This window comes from Mandrillus leucophaeus, unplaced genomic scaffold, assembly GCF_000951045.1.
Source record: "Mandrillus leucophaeus isolate KB7577 unplaced genomic scaffold, Mleu.le_1.0 Scaffold235, whole genome shotgun sequence".
In the NCBI taxonomy this organism is placed as follows: domain Eukaryota; kingdom Metazoa; phylum Chordata; class Mammalia; order Primates; family Cercopithecidae; genus Mandrillus; species Mandrillus leucophaeus.
Genome location: NW_012102421.1, coordinates 4,562,598 through 4,581,629, shown reverse-complemented (window position 1 = coordinate 4,581,629; position 19,032 = coordinate 4,562,598). Strand labels below are relative to the sequence as shown.

The 19,032-nt window shown below is 42.1% G+C and overlaps 1 protein-coding gene across 2 annotated transcripts in view; it reads right to left on the bottom strand.

Moving 5' to 3' along the window:
• Positions 1-19,032, bottom strand: part of MCOLN2 (mucolipin 2) — a 90,420-nt gene that overhangs the window by 10,515 nt on the left and 60,873 nt on the right. Inside the window, exons 5-12 of one of the 2 annotated variants that reach the window (XM_011982130.1) lie at positions 16,391-16,475; positions 16,190-16,286; positions 10,743-10,842; positions 4,757-4,869; positions 3,432-3,581; positions 1,860-1,961; positions 1,630-1,752; positions 1,335-1,468 (exon numbers count right to left, since the gene is read on the bottom strand). In XM_011982130.1, the coding sequence (XP_011837520.1) occupies positions 1,442-1,468; positions 1,630-1,752; positions 1,860-1,961; positions 3,432-3,581; positions 4,757-4,869; positions 10,743-10,842; positions 16,190-16,286; positions 16,391-16,475 (797 nt within the window). In that variant the 3' untranslated portion in view covers positions 1,335-1,441. Of the gene's footprint in view, positions 1-1,334; positions 1,469-1,629; positions 1,753-1,859; positions 1,962-3,431; positions 3,582-4,756; positions 4,870-10,742; positions 10,843-16,189; positions 16,287-16,390; positions 16,476-19,032 lie in introns of those variants that run through there. The other variant, XM_011982129.1, reaches the window with a different exon arrangement.

Below are 19,032 nucleotides of genomic sequence, written 5' to 3'. Positions count from 1 at the left end.
TCTGTAAAAGGACAATTGGATTTCTTCACAGAGAAGGGGAGGGAAGGGTTAACACAGCAAGGGAGATAAAGAATCTTGGGCACCATGCCTAGCAGACAGCAGTTGAGAATGGTAGCCATCTAGTAAAATTCAAGCAACCTTATCTGGGCACCTTCCAGAATAATGATGAGGTAGGGGAGACGGGGGTGGGGTGCAAAAGAGATGGGACCACTTGTCCAGTGACCTTGGGGTCAGTGAATTAAAGCTGAATCCTCAGACACAGTATTTATTCCACACGGTGCAACACTGCCCTCTAGTGACAGAGATGTGGAAAAGCTTTCAGAGCATAAAGCAAGGAAGAAAAATACATTTTTCCAGGCTCTAAGACAGTAAGTTCTCCAAATCAGAGAGATCATAACAAAGAATAATTTTTTCTTATGAGTCACCTTTAAAGCAGTGACAGAAAATTTGAAGAGCAATATTATCAAGATTTACTACCAACCCAGAGGTTGTCACTTTGTTAATTATATATTATCTCAAATAGGAAAAACAGCAATTCTCTCTAGACATATTAAATGTGACACCTAAAAAGGAGAAAGTCTGAGTGTGCCAGGTTACTCGGTGTTATTCTGGTAGGACAGCACAGAGGTTTAAGATTCATGCATAACAGTTTGTAAACCAGATTTGATCACATTTTTTGGTTAATGCAACTAACAAGGTCAAAACTTAAGGCTGAACTGGTATACAAACTTGGAAGGAATGCTTACCATTTTTAACCTCTTTTCTCCTTGCAGAGCACCTAAGTGAGGCTAACAGTACCCTGGGTTGTTGTGGGGAGTAAATAAGAAAGAGCACCGAAATACCCAGCAGAGTGTCTAACACACAAGCAGTAAGTGTTAGCTGCTGCTATTTTTGCTGTTTCTGTTGTTCCAACTGCCACAGGCCCAATGGAGGAAAAGCCATAAGATAAAATAACTCCTTTTACTTTTCTGGGTTAAAAACAAGGCTTACCTAGTTTCATTTCCTGATGCATCTACTAATCAAATGCATGATTTTATAACAAAAACATTCTAGCACAACTTTGATGTCCCTGAGATCATAATGCTAACTGAAGTTTGGTAATAGTTTAGAATTCAGATACCGATCTTTAATAAGGCACAAAGATGATGCTATAATCAAAACCAGCTGCAGAGACAAGATGTGTCACCATTTCTATCATGAACCTATTATGGTCGTTTTAGGCAGTCTCTGCCCATCTTCATTCTTCTCAATTAACTTGGACGAAAAACATAATACTTTAAATTGGAAATTTTTTATAATAATTTTCCTAATTTTCATTTTTAATATAGTGATCTCATGCCCAAACATTTCCCATTTGATGATCACCGGGTAACCATGTGACCCCTTAAGCCAGTCCCAGACAACTATAATACATGCTTTCTAGTCTTGTACAGTTCTTATTTCAATATCCTGTAGTCACTTCTATATCCTGAAAAGGAAAAAAGGAAAAAGAAAATGGATACAAAGATACATGCTTACTGATGTCAAGGGTACGTGCTAGAGAAGACCAGGAAGCAAGTAAATGCTAGAAACCCATGTTCACAGGTCCCACGTGCCCCAGGTGCAGAAGGAGGAATGTGTGCTACACACCTTGTCATGGTATGGTCCTAAGACAATCCAGCCACAGAATGTGTAACCCAGATAAATCATACCAGCACAAGCACAAAACCGAAGAACTTTTGGCAGTGAGGCCTGCATTGTTAAAATTAGCACCTGAAAAAAAGAATGAACAGAATGGGTGAAATGAAAACGTAGCTATTAGAACCCAAAGAATAAATGAGTCTCAACTGCAGTGGCACTACCCAGTGCCACATTCTTACATTATACGCCTGGAAATAACCCAGGTATCTGATGACTCCAACCCAAACCAAGAGCGTAGAGGTCCCAAGCAAAATGCTGCACAGATCATAGTTTGTGAGATTCTAAGGAATGAAAAAAGAGAGAGAGAGAAATGAGTAAAATATTTGACTCCACTTAGCTTATTAACCTTACATTAAACCAATTAATAAAAAAAGAACTATCTGCCTTCCTATAGGTGATAGTGAGAGGTTTTTTTAAAGAAAAAAAGAAAACAGATATAATTCCAAATGTGTTTCTCGTTTTCTTTTAGTATTTCAACTGGTTGAACTAATTTTTTTTTCCAAATAATACACTCAAATAGAAATTACATTTAGGTTGAACTCAATTTTTTTCCAAATAATACTCTCAAATAGAAATTGCATTTATCACTGACCTAGGCATTCGAGGATATAAATTAATGGTGTTTGTTAAGTACCAAACAATACAATTCAGCCGTTTTTGAAAGAAAACTCCCACATGATTTGCTAACACAGCTCCAGCTCTCAGGAAATTCTAGGGCTAGTTGAAAAGACAAACACACAAACATGATTCTCATACAATATGCTAAATGCAGTGAAAGACACAATGCCTAGCTCATCACAGAGGGACACCACAGACACGACCCCAGAGCAAAGACAGGCCTGCAGGACAGGCTGGGAGGAAGCGCCACAGATAAATGGACAAAGGCTGAACAAAGGTACAAAGGATGACAAGACATCCTAGAGGGACAGGGTCAGAGCAGGGGCAGGAGCAAGAGGCAGAGCTGGATGATGTTGACCCCAGAGGCCATGCTGCCAAGGGAAGCTGCTTCATCCCAAAGTAGGCCCCAAGAGGTAGAAAGGATGGTAACAGCCGGATAGACACTTTCAGAAAAGTCCCTCTGACAGCTGTGTGAATGGATCTCAGAGGTATGAAGCAGAAGATGGGAAAGCTGGTGAGGAGACTGCTGTCACAGTTGACCAGAGAAGAAAAAGCCTGAAGAAAGCCAGAGGGAGCCAGGATAGGGGAGGAGCAGGCGTGTCAGGGTTAGGAGGTATGGCTGGTGGGACCTCTGACCAACAGCAGAGAGTGGACAGGAGAACAGTGTGGTGAAGGAGGAGTTGAGGCTTAGGTAGGAGATCAAATCAACTAAGTTATACAAAAGGTCAGGCTTTAGCAGGCAGTCTGACATTCCTGCCCTCACCCCATCTGTCAGAGCACCCAATGGTCACAGATCCTCCCCACAAGCTCTTGACATGCAGGTTCAGGGAAAGGACTGGTTTATGGATAAGCTGCTCCTTTTGCAACTTAAAAAGAAAAATGAGGCCCAAATAATCAATCTTCTCAAGCTTTGTCATTATTCTGGAGCTGTTGCCAAGTTTTGTTCCATGGAACATCGGCTTCCTTACTTTTCCTTCACGAGGAACCAAGTCAGGGGAGGCCTCACTTGTGCCATTGTGAGAAAAGGGAAGACACGAGAATCAAAGTTGTCTCCAAAGGATCATATGTCTTAAGATGCTTGTGGCCGTCCAGGAGAAGATGAAGAACAGAGACTTTAAATGGGCTTCCCTCACCTTTGCTTTGATTTCCATTTTTAATATGGAGCCAATGATTGTCATTAGGTCGCTGATAATCACCAGGACATACCAGCCGTTGATGAACTTCCACTGGTCAGTGTCACACACAGGCCGCTTGTACTTCTCCAGGAAGAAATTTAGAAATCTCTAAGGCAAACATTTAAAGAAGTGTTTCTTATAAACCACACTGCCTTCTGGAAGGAGAAGGCAAGTGCAAAACAGTGCTCTCACCTGTAAAAGGACATGTCATTGCCTTTCCAACTTGCCAGATCCACCTCGAAAGTGGAGGTTATAGCACACACTTTCCCTCGTAATCTGAGTAAGCATTCAATTGTCTGTGAAGTTACCTCAAATATGAAATACGTACACGGTAACTCCAGCAGGCTCTTGTCATAGCTAACATACAGTATGTTCCAAATACTTTTCATATTACCAACACATCCATTCCGATGACAACCCAATGAACCAGGTACTAGCAGATCTATCACCCAGAGAAGGGAACTGAGGCACCGAGAGGCTAAGCCAGGATCCGTGTCCAGGCAGGCCGGCTCCAGAGTGCGTGCTCAAATATGAGCCCCATCACCTTGGCAGGGACAGGACCTTAACTTTGTATTCATAATATCAAGGAGATCGGGGAGCATGCAAGAGAGGTGGATATTTACAAAGGACATTGACAAAGGTCAGGATTAGGCAAAATCAAATGCAGACTACATCCCTGCTCCACAAATGGTACTCTGTGGACTTCCGATTTCCCCGACCCCAGTGTGCATTTGTACACATGCCACAGTCAGAATAAGATATGTGGGGAGCAGAAGTATATATTCATAAGAGCCCTGAGGGTAAAAAGGCAAAATGAAACTCAAGGGAGAATTTTAAAACTATTTGAAAAACAGAATAAAGTATTTTATGCTTCATTATAATCCATTTACCATGCCTCCCTGTCAAAATGAACTCTGATTTGAAGACAAAAGATGAAACCCACACATGCTATTACTCTGTTCTTCAGATCACTCCTGAATTGAAGAGGGCCTCGTTATTCTGGAAACATTCAAAAGCCTGAGAGTTCACCACTGTGCGTCTGTACATATCAGCTCAGTTTTAAGCAGGATAATTATCTGATGCCACCTGACATACTCAGAGCCTTTACTCACTTCCTACACCTCAGGCTGATGAATGCCTCACAGGGGGCAACTACTCAGAGGAATCTAATTTAGTCAAAAGTCTCCAGAAAAGGCAGGTGGCACAACATCAGTGGTCTACTGCTTGAGCAAACTGAGGGTGCAGGCCAAGAGGGCAGGAAGAGAATGTGAACACGCTCTTACCTTCCGTAACCTTAGAGCAAGAACAATGGATCTTGTACACAGAATAAGAGATGCCAAGCAAATCACAATGACAAACGCATCAAACACCAGGACATACTGAGTGTTTTTCTGAGCTGAGGAATAAAAACAGAATTCAAATGTTAAACACACCTTACCAGAGAATAATTTCCAAACAAAATGGCAGTGTGAAAAGAAGTTCAAACAATAAATGTTTTGTCTATTGTTAAAACAAAATGGTAAATATCAGAAACAAATCACACTGCATTCATTCAGAAGTACATATATAAGGCAAAACATTCCCTGATATAAAACTATACATTTAAAAACATGTGAGCTGGGCCAGGCGCGGTGGCTCACGCCTGTAATCCCAGCACTTTGGGAGGCCGAGGTGGGTGGATCATGAGGTCAGGAGATCGAGACCATCCTGGCTAACACAGTGAAACCCCGTCTCTACTAAAAACACAAAAAAAATTAGCCGGGCATGGTGGTGGGTGCCTGTAGTCCCAGCTACTCAAGAGGCCAAGGCAGGAGAATGGCGTGAACCTGGGAGTCAGAGTTTGCAGTGAGCTGAGATCGTACCACTGCACTCCAGCTCGGGTGACAGAGCGAGACTCCGTCTCAAAAAAAAAAAAAAAGTGAGCTGCTAATAAATGCACTCAAATTGATATATAACTATTTACTGTAGAATAGAATTCAACGGAAAGTGATCCATTTGGGTTCCATTCAAAAAAAGGCAAAACTGCTGACATACTCTGAGTTCTTTCACATAAAAGCAGAGACATCCAGTTCACCATTAATAAGAGATCAAACAAATTAAACCACCACCACTGAGAATCCCCACTTCTGCTTCTCAACCTCACTGTGCACTTTCGCAGGACATAGTGCCAATCTTATAAGCCTTCTCCATACGGAGAGAAAATTGCTTCTTGGAACAGAAGCAAGGAGGGGAGTGGTAATCAGATTTTTGGTTTGGAGCACACAGCAGCAAGAAGAATGTACGGGAAGGAGATGAATCTAACCTTAGTTTCTCTCAGACTTCACAGTAGTGTCTCCGATCCCAGCCCGGCTCTCTCCTGCCTGCCCCCCGCCTTCTCCACCCTGCAGTCACACTAGTCTTCCTTCTCTCCTGCTCTCGCCTCAGGGACTTTGCACATGCTGATCCATCTGCCTGGAACAGCACTTCTCCACACACACAGCTCAGCTTATTTATTTTCAGCCTCAAGTTCCAAATGAAAAGTCTCCCATCTCAGAAAATAATTCCTTAAATTCTCATCTCTATTAGCACCCTCCTATATACTTTCATGGTTTTTGGTTACTACACATACCCAGAGCTCCCTTACTTTCCTCTGCACAACAAACACTGACCTTTCATTACATCTGCAAAGGCAGCACAGCACAGAGCACAGAGACAGTGTAGAATGGGCAAGAACATTATGAAAATTGGGAAAGAAAATGTGAAAATTATGCAAGTTCATATACAAAGAGCCCATGAAACAGCCAAGGAAAATAACAATAGCAAACACTCACAGCGGTTACTTATTTTATGATTCAGTGTCCATCTTCCCCATCAAGTGACAGGCTCTGTAAAGCAGGGCCCACAGGTAGTTGCTATGGTTTGAATTATGTCTCCTCCAAAACTCGTGTTGAAATTTAATCCCCAATATGACAGGATTGAGAGGGTGGGCCTTTAAGAGGTGATTGGGTCATGAGGTCTCTGCCCTCATAAATGGATTAATCCACTCATAGATTAATGGGTTATCAAGGGAATGGCTCTGGTGGCTTCATAAGAAGAGGAAGAGAGACTTGAGCTAGTATGCTCCCCCTCCTCACCATGTGATGCCCTGCACTGCCTTGGGACTCCACTGAGACTCCCAACCAGCAAGAAGGTCCTCACCAGAAGTGGTCCTCCGACTTTAGACTTCTCAGGTTCCAGAACTGAAAGAATGCATTTCTTTTCTTTATAAATTAGCCAGTTTCAGGCATTCTGTTATAAGTAACAGAAAACAGACTAAGACAGTAGTGTTGAATACAGCACCTGTGGCTAGTATAATGCTTCAGTATACTTACAAATAAATGAAGAGAATCGAGCAGAACATAAGACCACTAAATAATCTAAGTTAGAACTTATGATGGTCTGAGCTAAGTTGGGGCAGAGCAAAGGAGGGCACAGAATCGTAAGAGATGGAGAGAGTCATGGCCTGGTCTCTGACTGAAGTTGGGGAATAAGGAAGAAGGACAACCAAGAATGATTCCTGGTTCCCTGTCTTGGGTAAACTGAGTTTACTCTGGATATTCATGACAAGAGAGGACTATTCAGTGGCAGTTAAAACCATGGGAGTGATGGCCCCTCAGAGAGACCACTGGGAAGGACAGCGGTCAGGGATGGGGAGCGACGTTTGAGAATTAGAAAAGGAGATGAGCTCAGGAATGGGATGGAGCAGAAAGGCCAGAGGAAAAGCAAATAAAACCAGGGACAGGTGACCTTCAGAGGAGAGACTGCGGTCAGAGTCCTCCACAGAAACCTCTGCAGAGACAGCGTTGAAGAGAAATGCCAGACTGTCTATGGACTTAACAATGCAAAGATGTGAGTGATACTGGCATGAGTGTCTGAGGGCAAAGCAGCTCCTACAATGGGTGGTGAGCAGACAGCCAGTGTGGTAAATGCAACTCTCTGAGCAAATGATTTCATCTTACTAAGCTTCAGATGTGCCACCTACAAAATGGGGAGGGCAAGTGTACCCGTTCCTGAGGCTGTCATGAGAACCAGGTAGAACTGTCTATGTGAAGTGCTTGTTAGAATAGTGCCCAGTGCCTAGCACTTACATTTACCTTTAGCCATTTACAGTCAAGAAAGTTATCTTGAGGTATCATCTAATGGGTAGGTAAGAAAACAACTTAGCTCTAGCATAATGCAAGATTGTTTTTCCCTTGGATCCATGGAATGGAGCAGAGGAAACATAGGCAGCTCTTGGGAAGATAAAACTGAAAATCTTATGAAATGCAAGGACAGCATCTAGTACTTTCCTTTCTGACATATAACTAGAACACAAATCTCCAAGACAGCTTGTATTGGACCTTGTTTACAGATGGGAAAACAAGCAGGCTTAGAAACAGAAACCAGTCCTCCTAACAGAATCCAGTATAGGATTCTGTTTTTCTTTGAATTACTGAGAAGACTGGTTTGGTATGCTAAAAATATGTATTTTATGAACATCTTAGCCGGGCGTGGTGGCTCACGCCTGTAATCCCAGCGCTTTGGGAGGCCGAGGTGGGCGGGTCACAAGGTCAGGAGTTCGAGACCAGCCTGGCCAATATGATAAAACTCCATCTCTACTAAAAATACAAAAAATAGTCAGGTGTGGTGGTGTGTGCTTGTAGTCCCACCTACTTGGGAGGCTGAGGCAGAAGAATCGCTTGAACCCAGGAGGTGGAGGTTGCAGTGAGATGAGATTGTGCCACTGCACTCCAGCCTGGGTGACAGAGCAAGACTCCATCTCAAAAAAAACCACAATCTGTATCACCCATCATTGGGGAATCCCGCCAAAGAGGAATCCCGCTAATTCCTCCCCAAGCTCCTCATCTCCAAATTCCTGTGTTTATGAAACCAAGTTAAATGAAGACATGGCACATTTAGAAAGGGGACTTGGGAGTCACAAAAGGCAGCACGAGGTTTGTATGTGAAAAAGGACATTCACCTGCATTTGCTTCAATATGGGTAATGACAAAGGAGAGAGGAGCCTGGGGGTTAGCGTGTGGGTGTGAATGAGCCTCTGAACTTTTAGAAATAGTGTAAGTGTCCCACCAGATGTCACCCTTGTCCTTGTCCACTTCCCCCAAAGCCAAGGCAATCTCAATCCACCAGACAGCTTCATATAGGGGAAAAAGTCCATTTCCTAAGATGGTTTCCAAACATAATTTTTTCAACGCTTTCACATCACATCATCTTATTTTAAATTCACATTCTCCTAGTGATAGAACCTGGTTTCTTAAGACACAGCTCTAGAAGAATATGTAAATCTTAAAGAGCTTTTACCCAATCGTCTAGGAGGCTTGTGTTTCTCCCCATTGGCCACAGGAGGGGGCTAGAGATACTCTCTTCTGAGCACAATCTAGGAAAACCCCTAATGTTGCAAGGAGGGCTGTAGGCAGAAGTGAAAAACTCACTGTTCTGGAAATGCATTTGACTACCTAGTTTGGAAATTTCCATCATTTTGATCTTTATAATGATGTTCCAAATCATATATTTGACAAAGGTTAGTTTCTTTTCACAGAAAACTGCAACCTATACTTGGACCTAATTAGAAAATATGCCCTTGATCTCTGCGTGTCTGTAAGAGAGTGGTGTATGCTGGGGAATAGTAACCACTTTTTAACAGAAACCAAAACTATAATCGGAGGCTTAAGTCAGTCGGTGAAATTATTGAAACCAAAACTTCAAATCATCAGGACATATCATACATCTGAAAAGCAGCAGGCGACAGATCAAATATAATTTAAAACAACTCTAAAACAGGAGCCACAGGTATTTTACATTTTCTTTCATTCTGATAACCTGGTCAAAAGGAAAGTCATTTAAACAAAATTTGCAAAATAAAAAGTACTGAGCATCCATCATTAACATCATCCCAATTCTTTATTGAGCAAACGGAACAGGTTCCATAGGTAGCCCATTATGTTTTATTTTATTTTAATTTTTTAAATTTATTTTACTTATTTTTGAGACAAAGTCTCACTCTGTTGCCCAGGCTGGAGTGCAGTGGTGTGATCTCGGCTCACTGCAGCCTCTGCCTCTCAGGTTCAAACAATTCTCCTGCCTTAGCCTCCAAAGTAGCTAGGATTACAGGTGCGTGTGCCACCATGCCCGGCTAATTTCTGTAATTTTAGTAGAGACAGGGTTTTGTCATGTTGACCAGGCTGATCTTGAACTCCTGACATCAAGTGATCCATCTGCCTAGGCCTCCCAAAGTGCTGGGATTACAGGTGTGAGCCCCCATGCTCAGCAGTAGCCCATTTTAAACATGTGGATTAAGTGATGTTCTCCCAGTGATGACTGAGTAAATGACTCAGCATTTGCAGCAGTTGCTCTCTGGGCTCTGGAGGCCCTGATCCTTCCCCACTGTCCAAGGCTCAGATCAAAGCATATCTTCTCCAAGAATCATTTCTTTTCCCACTCTGCGCCACTCAAACTTAACCTTTGTTTTTTTTTCTCCTCATGCTTTTTGTATGTATACCCTTATTTCTCTCCACAACACATCACAGATTTTATTAGCATGTCAGTCTCCCTCACTCAGGCATTTTCTTCCTTTTCCCATAATGCCTAGCAATTAATATGTGCCAACTCTTGTGTTCAGTACTTTGCTTTATATACTAATTCATTTAATATTCAATATCCTGAAAGGTAAGTTTAGGCTGAGTATGCCCTGTCCAGAATGATTTGGGACCAAAAATATCTCAGATTTCTTTTGATTTTGGAATACTTGCCTCATACTTACAGGTTGAGCATCCCAAAACCAAAAATTCAGAATCCAAAATGCTCCAATAAGCATTTCCTTTGAGCTTTGGTCATGTCAGTGCTCAAATGTCTCAAATTTCAGAGGATTGTGATTTCAGATTTTTCCGATTTGGGATGCTCAACCTATACTATTACTCTCATTTTACACAGAAAGATACTGAGACAGACAGGTTAAGTAATTTGTCCAAGATCACAGGCACAGTAAATAGAACTCGAACTGAAACCCAGGCAATCTGGCTCCAGAGCTAAGCTCCTAACCACTCAGTCATGCTACCTCTTCTAAGAGGTGTATAGTAAACATTTGCTGAATTAAACAAAAATACAAGGCTTTGGGATATTTTTTACAGAATCTAATGCTCAAGACGTGGTTTTCTTCCTATTACCACGCAAACAAACCATTTAAATACCCAAGCCCCAAAATAAAGTGTTAAAAATCATCTATAATCCCCATGGGCAAGTATATAGCATACTTACTAGATCCAAATATGTTCAAGTCTTTACATTCTTCAATTGTGGCATCACTGTCAAAATAGATTTTGATTTTGCCACTGTGAGCTTTATTGTCAAAGATAATCTGGAGACACAAATGTATAGAGAGATTACAACATAGAAGAAAGTATAACATGTTAGATCAATTCTGCTTAAAAAAAAAAATCACTGGCATCCAAATAGTGTGCTGATCCAAGGAGAATTACACAGGCCAGCAAAATGGCTGACTAGAATTACTTGACATTCATTTCCTGCACCCCACCCCCATCTCACACACACACACACACACACACACACACACACACAAAGGGACCAAGATAATGAATAAACAACTATATTTTGACTGAAATCACTGAAGAAGTACACTGGAGAGCACCAGGGTAGCAGCAAAATCCTGTGGAGCATGAAAGCCCAGGACAGCAACACAGGAAGGGGAGCAAGGCACCTGGCCTCTGCCACACTGTCTCCCCAGCCAGGATCAGCTTAGAGCCAGGGGGATCTCTTTGGACAGGAAAACGTTAGGCTAGAGACTCCAGTGGTCCTCATTACGGCCACAGAATGCCAGCAGTCATTGCTGCAGGAGAGCCCTCCAGTCCTCACAGGCTTTGAATCCGGTTCGGAGAGGTGCTGGGAGTTCATGCAGCCATGTTGCCCCAGAGTGGAAGCACACATTGTGCGCACTCTTCACTTCTGTGACCTAAGCTGCTATGGCATGACGCCATTTAGAGACCAGATCGCGAACAGAGTGTGTTCTGCCCTGGGGGCCAGTACTCATTGTCTCTCTCCATTCCTGAAGTCCTGCCATTATTCCACCATGTTTACACAGGTGCCTGCAACACCATGACCCTGGCTGCCCAGAGCCTAGACCTGATGGAACATCTGAGACCCTGACATCTGAATCCATGCAGCACCCATTCCTGCCCCTGACCCTGGGAACAGGCAGAACTGCACAGCAGGAAGCTACCAAACAGCTGGCTGGTGTGCTGTGCTTGTGCACACTTGGGCCACACAGTTGGCTATCTCTCCACACCCCACACAGGCCTGACAGCCAGTTCAGCAGTGACCTCACATCTCTAAAGAGCCTGCCTCACAGCCTACTGGCCCACCACAACCATGCACACCTGACCTGACAGCCAGCTGGGCAGCAATTGCCCTTACCCAGTTGAAGAGCCTGCCACACAGCCTGCTGCTTATTATGTATGCACATGTCCAGCCCAACAACCAATCTGGCATCCCTGCCTCCAGCAAAACTGTGCCATTGCTGTTAAAAACTCCCTCAGCCTAGGCCACTGAGCCAATCACAGACATCACTGACAAGGAGCACAACTGAACAAACTGCATGGACACCACACTACTGAGTATGCCCAGAACCAAAGCCAATGCACTATAGTCAACCAACACTCTAGGGCCCATCTACAGGAAAAAGTCTATCCCTAGGAAAGCTATTCCATAAAATTGGAAAAAGCAACTATTTCACTAGATGCATAGATAACAATGTAGGGACACAAGAAACATGAAAAGGCAAGAAAACAGGACACCCAAAGGAATATAATAATTCTCAAGTAGCAGGACCCAAAGAAAATGCCTGAAAAATTCAAAATAATGATCTTAAGAAAGCTGAGTGAGATATAAGAGAATACAAGCAATTCAATAAAACCAGGAAAATAATTTATGATTTGATTGAGAAATTCAACAGAGAGACATAGCATAAAAAAGAACCAAACAGAAATCTTGGAGCTGAATAACTCAATGAGTGAAATAAAAAAATTACAATTGAGAACTTCAACAACAGACTACATCGAGCAAAGAAAAATGAATTTCTGACCGGGTACAGTGGCCAAGCCTGTAATCCCAGCACTTTGGAAGGCCAAGGCAGGTGGATCATTTGAGGTCAGGAGTTTGAGACCAGCCTGGCCAACATGGTGAAACAGCACCTCTAATAGAAAATACAAAATTAGCTGGGTGCGGTTCCAGGTGCCTGTAATCCCAGCTACTGGGGAGGCTGAGGCATGAGAATCACTTGAATCTAGGAGGTGGAGGTTGCAGTGAGCTGAGATCACACCACTGCACTTCAGCCTGGGCAATAGATTGAGACTCTGTCTCAAAACAAATAAATAAATAAAATAAAACGAATTTCTGAAATTGATGAAGGGTCTTTTCAAATAACCCAGCTGAAAACTTCTCAAGTCTTGGGAGAGATATGAACATCCAGATCTAGGAAGCTCAAAGATCCCCAATTAGATTCACCCCAAAAAGATTCTCTCCAAGGCCCATTATAATCAATCTGTCAAAAGTCAAAGACAGAGATAATTCTAAAAGCTGCAAGTAGGCTGGGCGCAGTGGCTCATGCCTGTAATTCCAGCACTTTGGGAGGCCGAGGCAGGAAGATCACAAGGTCAGGAGATGGAGGCCATCCTGGCCAACATGGTGAAACCTCATCTCTACTAAAAATACAAAAAAATTAGCCGGGCATGGTGGCGGGTGCCTGTAGTCCCAGCTACTCGGGAGGCTGAGGCAGGAGAACGGCGTGAACCTAGGAGGCAGAGTTTGCAGTGAGCAGAGATGGTGCCACTGTACTCCAGCCTGGGTGACAGAGGGAGACTCTGTCTCAAAAAAAAAAAAAAAAAAGGCTGCAAGAGAAAAACATCAGGCCAGGAGAGAATGAGATGATATATTCAAAGGGTTTAAAGAAAAAAAAAAAAAAAACCTGTCGTCAAGAATACTATATCCAGCAAAGCCATCCTTTAGAAATGAAGAAGAAATAAAGCCCTCCCCAAACAAGCAAAAGCTGAGGGAATTTTCACCACTAGACCAGCCTTTCAAGAAATGCTTGAGGGAGCACTAAAACTGGAAACAAACAATAATTGTGATCATGAAAACATGTGAAAGCATAAAACTCAACAGTACAGGTAAGTTTATAATCAAATTCAGAATACCCCAGTATTGGAATGGTGCTATATAAATCTCTCAGTCCTCTAGTATGAAGGTTTTAAGTCAAAATTGTAAAAAACAAACACAAGTACAATTAGAGGCTAAGGAACTCACAATAAAGACATAAATTAAGGCAACAAAGAGAATTATACCAATGAAAATGTTCACATCACAGGATTTCTTCACAACTTTCTGTTATTAATGAAACAAATATGATTAAAAGGGCTAATATGTGAAGTTTTACTAAATACAGGATATCAGATATCTGGTTCAGAGAAATCCTAGAGCAAAACAGACAAACAGTCCTAGGAATAAAAACCAAAATTAACTAATCTTTGAAAGAACACAATGATCTCGTTTATTATTCTGAATTGAATTTAAAAACATTTCCTTCAATTTAGTTCTTTGGGTATGAAATTCTAGTTTTTGTTAGGCTAGAAATTATTTTTCTATTTGTTTCAAGAGCTACATATAATGCTTTCAGAAAGAACAAAGATTGCTCCAAGACTGCAGGCTGAACTTAAGATGTCCAAATGCCCTCAATCTTCTACCTTATGAAATTTAAATCAATCATTTAAATCATTTACAGTTTATAAGCGATATATGCCAAGTACTTATTAGGGTGAACACATTAAGAAAACCAAAAAGTTCACTGGCAGAGCTTGGAGAGCAGATATGTAGATGATCAAATCCACATGCACCTGCCTGTCTCTGAACACAAGCCAAGTCTGCCCAAGAAGATCACACACTCAAACCAGAGGTTTGAGAATTAAACCATACCATCTTCATTTCTATACCTGTAAGTTATAACTAAACCTTCACTGGCACTGGCACTCAAGGTCTCTGTTTCCTCCAGGAGGGCCCCTAAAATGCTTTTCTCAAAGCAGATAGAAGTCCAAAGAACAAAATAAAAATGAAAAGCCAATATTTTTAAACCCACACTTCTGACCATATCATGACAAAGTCATCAATGACCTCATCCTTGCAGACCAAACTCCATGCTCCTCTCCTGCCTTTCCCTCATCCCTGCAGATGCTCCCAGTGCTCCTCTGGCCCACCCACCCCAGAGAGCTTGCAGCTGGAGACATTCTTCCTTATCACATATCACAATCATACTTGTTTTTCTGTTTCTCCCACTAGGCTGTAAGCTTTCCTGAGGGCCACTGTGCCTCTAGGGCATAGCAAAATGCCTGGTGCATAGTAAGGACTCATTAAGTCTTTATTGACAGTTGAATGAAACACTTCTGAATTGCTAAAGGACAGTATATACAACTTTCAGCTAGGCATTCAGTTTAGTCCCTTAAGGAACAGGAAAGGGAGGGAGGGAGAAAAAGAAGGAAGGAGAGAAGGACAAAGAAAGAAAGTCTATGAAAATGAGAAGGCAGCTTACTTCCCCATAAAAGTGCACCATCTCTTCTACTATACATACATGCCCCCTCCCAAAATAAAAAGAGAAACAACTGCTACTTTGCAGACTAGTCTTCCCATCAGTGGAGCAGTTTATGCCTCGAGGTTTGAAAACATTTGCTACAACACTTGCAAAGACCTTCCTCTAAAGCTGGGAAGAGTACTATAGACATTTAAAATACCTTCATAAACTTTTTTTTTTTTTTTTTTTTGAGACGGAATCTTGCTCTGTCGCCCAGGCTGGAATGCAGTGATGCGATCTTGGCTCACTGCAAGTTCTGCCTCCCGGGATAACGCCATTCTCCCACCTCAGCCTCCCTAGTAGCTGGGACTACAGGCGCCCACCACCACGCCCAGCTAATTTTTTTGTATTTTTAGTAGAGACGGGATTTCACCGTGTTAGCCAGGCTGGTCTCCATCTCCTGACCTCGTGATCCGCCTCTCGGCCTCCCAAAGTGCTGGGATTACAGGCATGAGCCACTGCACCCGGCATAAACAATTTAAAAAATGTATTAGGAGAGTAGAAAGTCAAAGCCAATTGTTTAAGCTCTTCTTTTCAATGTAGAAACTTAGTTTTTAAAAGTTGAAAAGGGCTTGCTTCATCTTCAGAAGTAATGGTCTCTGGATCAACAATACCATAATGAGGCTGGGCATGATGGCTCATGCCTGTAATCCCAGCATTTTGGGAGGCCTAGGTGGGCTGGTCTTGAGGCCAGAAGTTCAAGACCAGCCTGGCCAATGTGGCAAAACTCTGTCCTGTCTTTACTATTAATACAAATACAAAAAAGTTAGCCAGGTGTGGTGGCACATGCCTGTAATCCCACCTACTCGGGAGGCTGAGGCATGAAAACTGTTTGAATCTGGAAGGCAGAGATTGTAGTGAGCTGAGATCTCGCCACTGCACTCCAGCCTGTGTGACAGAGCGAGACCATGTCTCCGGAAAAAAAAAAAAAAAGTACCATATTGTATCACTACATCTGTTTTAAACACGACTGCATTTAACACATCTGTAGGCTGCTGCGTTTTATACCCTGCATCAACAAAAAGTGTAGGGAAAAATAAAAGGAAGTGGATAGTAAAACAAAGATACTTGCCGTATTCTGAAAGACATAACAGTCTGGTAACTCACGGGAATGAATTGTTTGTAGGTCAATGCCTTTAAGATGAAAGGAGATTTCAACCTGTAAGAGCCTGAATAAAATATATTGAAAGGTATAAATTGTCATAATCTTACTATACTATTATCCTTCTCCCACCCTCATCTCTTGGGGAATAACGCTTTAAAATGTATTTACCGATAAAATTCCAGTCTGAAGAATGATGAGTTCTTCCAGTCCGGAGGGTCCTTGGAAAGGTCCTGAAGGTCTAAGTGAACACAATCTAGGGCAATGAAAGAACAAGAAATGGTTGTTTCAGGCAGGAATTGGGTGCTAAAACTAGTGGGCAAAAGTGTGACAAGAAGCAGATTACTTAGGGAGTTTCAAAGTATCTCCCTAGAAAATACTTACCAATTATTCAGGAAAAATGACAGTAACCTCACAGTGGAGAACCTGGCAGGCACCACAACTTTGATCACCAAGTGATCAAAGTTACATCACAATAATGAGATAAACAGACATGTACCTCCTGATACAATGAACTGAGAAGCATGACATCACTTGTGTGGTGTTCCTGCCAAAAAATGTATAACTCCAATCTAGTCATGAAGAAACAGAAAAACCCAATGTGAGAGACATTCTACTCTTTAAATGTATCAATATCATAAAAGTTAAACAAACAAAATCCAAGAAACTTTAGACTAAAAAGACTTCACATGACAACTAAATGCCAGATGTTATCCTGAATAGGATCCTGGAGTTGAGTGCAGTTTTCATTTTATGATAAAGAACATTAGGAAAATTTATGAAATGTGAATAGGGTTTATAGATTATAGTATTGTACTAATGTTAACTCATTATTTTGAGGACTGTATAGTGGTTGTGCAGGAGAATGTTCTCTTTTTGGGGAAATGCACACTGAAGTATTTAGGGGCAAAGGAACAGCATGTCTGCACCTCCAGGAGAAATGTTTATGCACAGAAAGAATGATCAAGCAAATGTGATAAAACGTTAGTACTGGCCAGGTGCGGTGGCTCACGCCTATAATCCCAGCTCTTTGGGAGGCCAGGGTGGGCAAATCATGAGGTTAGGAGTTCGAGACTAGTCTGACCAACATGGTGAAACCCTGTCTCTATAAACATACAGAAATTAGCTGGGCATGGTGGTGGGTGCCTGTAATCCCAGCTACTCAAGAGGCTGAGGCAGGAGAATTGCTTGAACCTGGGAGGCGGAGGTTACAGTGAGCCGAGATCACACCACTGCACTCCAGCCTAGGTGACAAGAGCAAAACTCCATCTCCAAAAAAAAAAAAAAAAGTTAGTATTGGGGAAATCTGGATGAAGGGTACACAGGAAATTTTTGTGCTATTTTGTAACTTTTCTGGTAAGTCTGGCACTTTTTCAAAGTAAAAAAAATAAAGAGAAAGAAAAAGAACACAGGTTGTATTCAAGTAAAAACAAATTATGAGCTGTAAATGATAGAAGAATGATTCCAAGAACCTCACATAAAAATTAGTCTCATTATTGTGTAGGCTAACACCCTTGTTTTACAAAGCAGGAAACAAGGAGCTCTAGAGACAAGCACCTTTCAAGGCCACAGAAACCTAGTGACAAAATTGGTATGAAACCAGCATGGGTGACCCTCGCCCAGGCTGTTGCTGCCCCTTCCATGCTGACTTTGAAATGGAAAAGTCGGGGCCTTGTGCAGTCAGGGCCTTGTGCAGTGCCTGGCACCTAGTAGGTGTCCATGAATCTTGGAAAACTCACTGGCTGATTCTTTAAAAGTGTTATTCCACAACTGCAACTCTTCATTTGCCTATTTATCCTTTCAACTAGAGTATAAGGTCTTTGAGATCAAGAGCACAACTTTGTTGCACCTTGCTAAACGCCCACTGCCTAGCATCTAGCTGGCACTCAAAATATGTCCTGATACACGGGATACACTTATGTTTACTGAAAATTAGATGTCCTGAGCCAAAAACAGGGCCCAGAGCTGAACAGACAACTCAATAGAGATAATATTTTTAAAAGACATTTGCAGACAGTATGTCTCCCTGTGTTTGGCAGATGGAGTATTAGTGTCAGAAAACAATTCAATGTTGGTTTTCCTGATTAGACCTTAATGTGTACAGTGAGGGCAGTTGGTCAAAAGAAACTTGTTTTTAGGGAGGAAAAGACTGATGATAGAAATAGCAAAAACATATTGGGCACTTAACTCCATACCAGACACTGTGTTGGACTTTATATATTATCTCAATTAATGCATCATCCCATTTAATCTTCAAAGCAATCTTGTGTGATAGGCACTATTACCGTCATTTCACAAATGAACAAACCAAGGTCCAGAGAGGCCAAGAAACTTCCTCAAGGTCATACAGGTAGCTACTCGCTATCCAAAAGTTAAATCTACTTGTGCTTGGTTCTAGAGCCTGAGCTCTACCAGTGCACTGAGGAGGTTGACCTCTGAGCACATATTTTAGAAGAATATCAAAGACCCAGGCTCCGTACTCAACTCATTCGTTTATTAGGTAAGTATTTGCTGAAAGCCAGGCACTGTGCTAGGCACTGAAGCTAAAGCAATGAACAAGACAGACATGGTCACCATCTTCATGGAGCTCACATTCTAGTGGGGGAAATAACAATAAGCAAAAATATATACAAGATAATTTCACAGTGTGAGAAGTACTTTGAAGATAAAGTGAACAAGAATAACTAAAAGGGTGATATGGATTGGCTGTGTCCCCAACCAAATCTCGTCTTGAATTGTAGTTTCCATAATCCCCACATGTCGTGGGAGGGACCCAGTAGGAGGTAATTGAATCATGGGGGCAGTTACCCCCA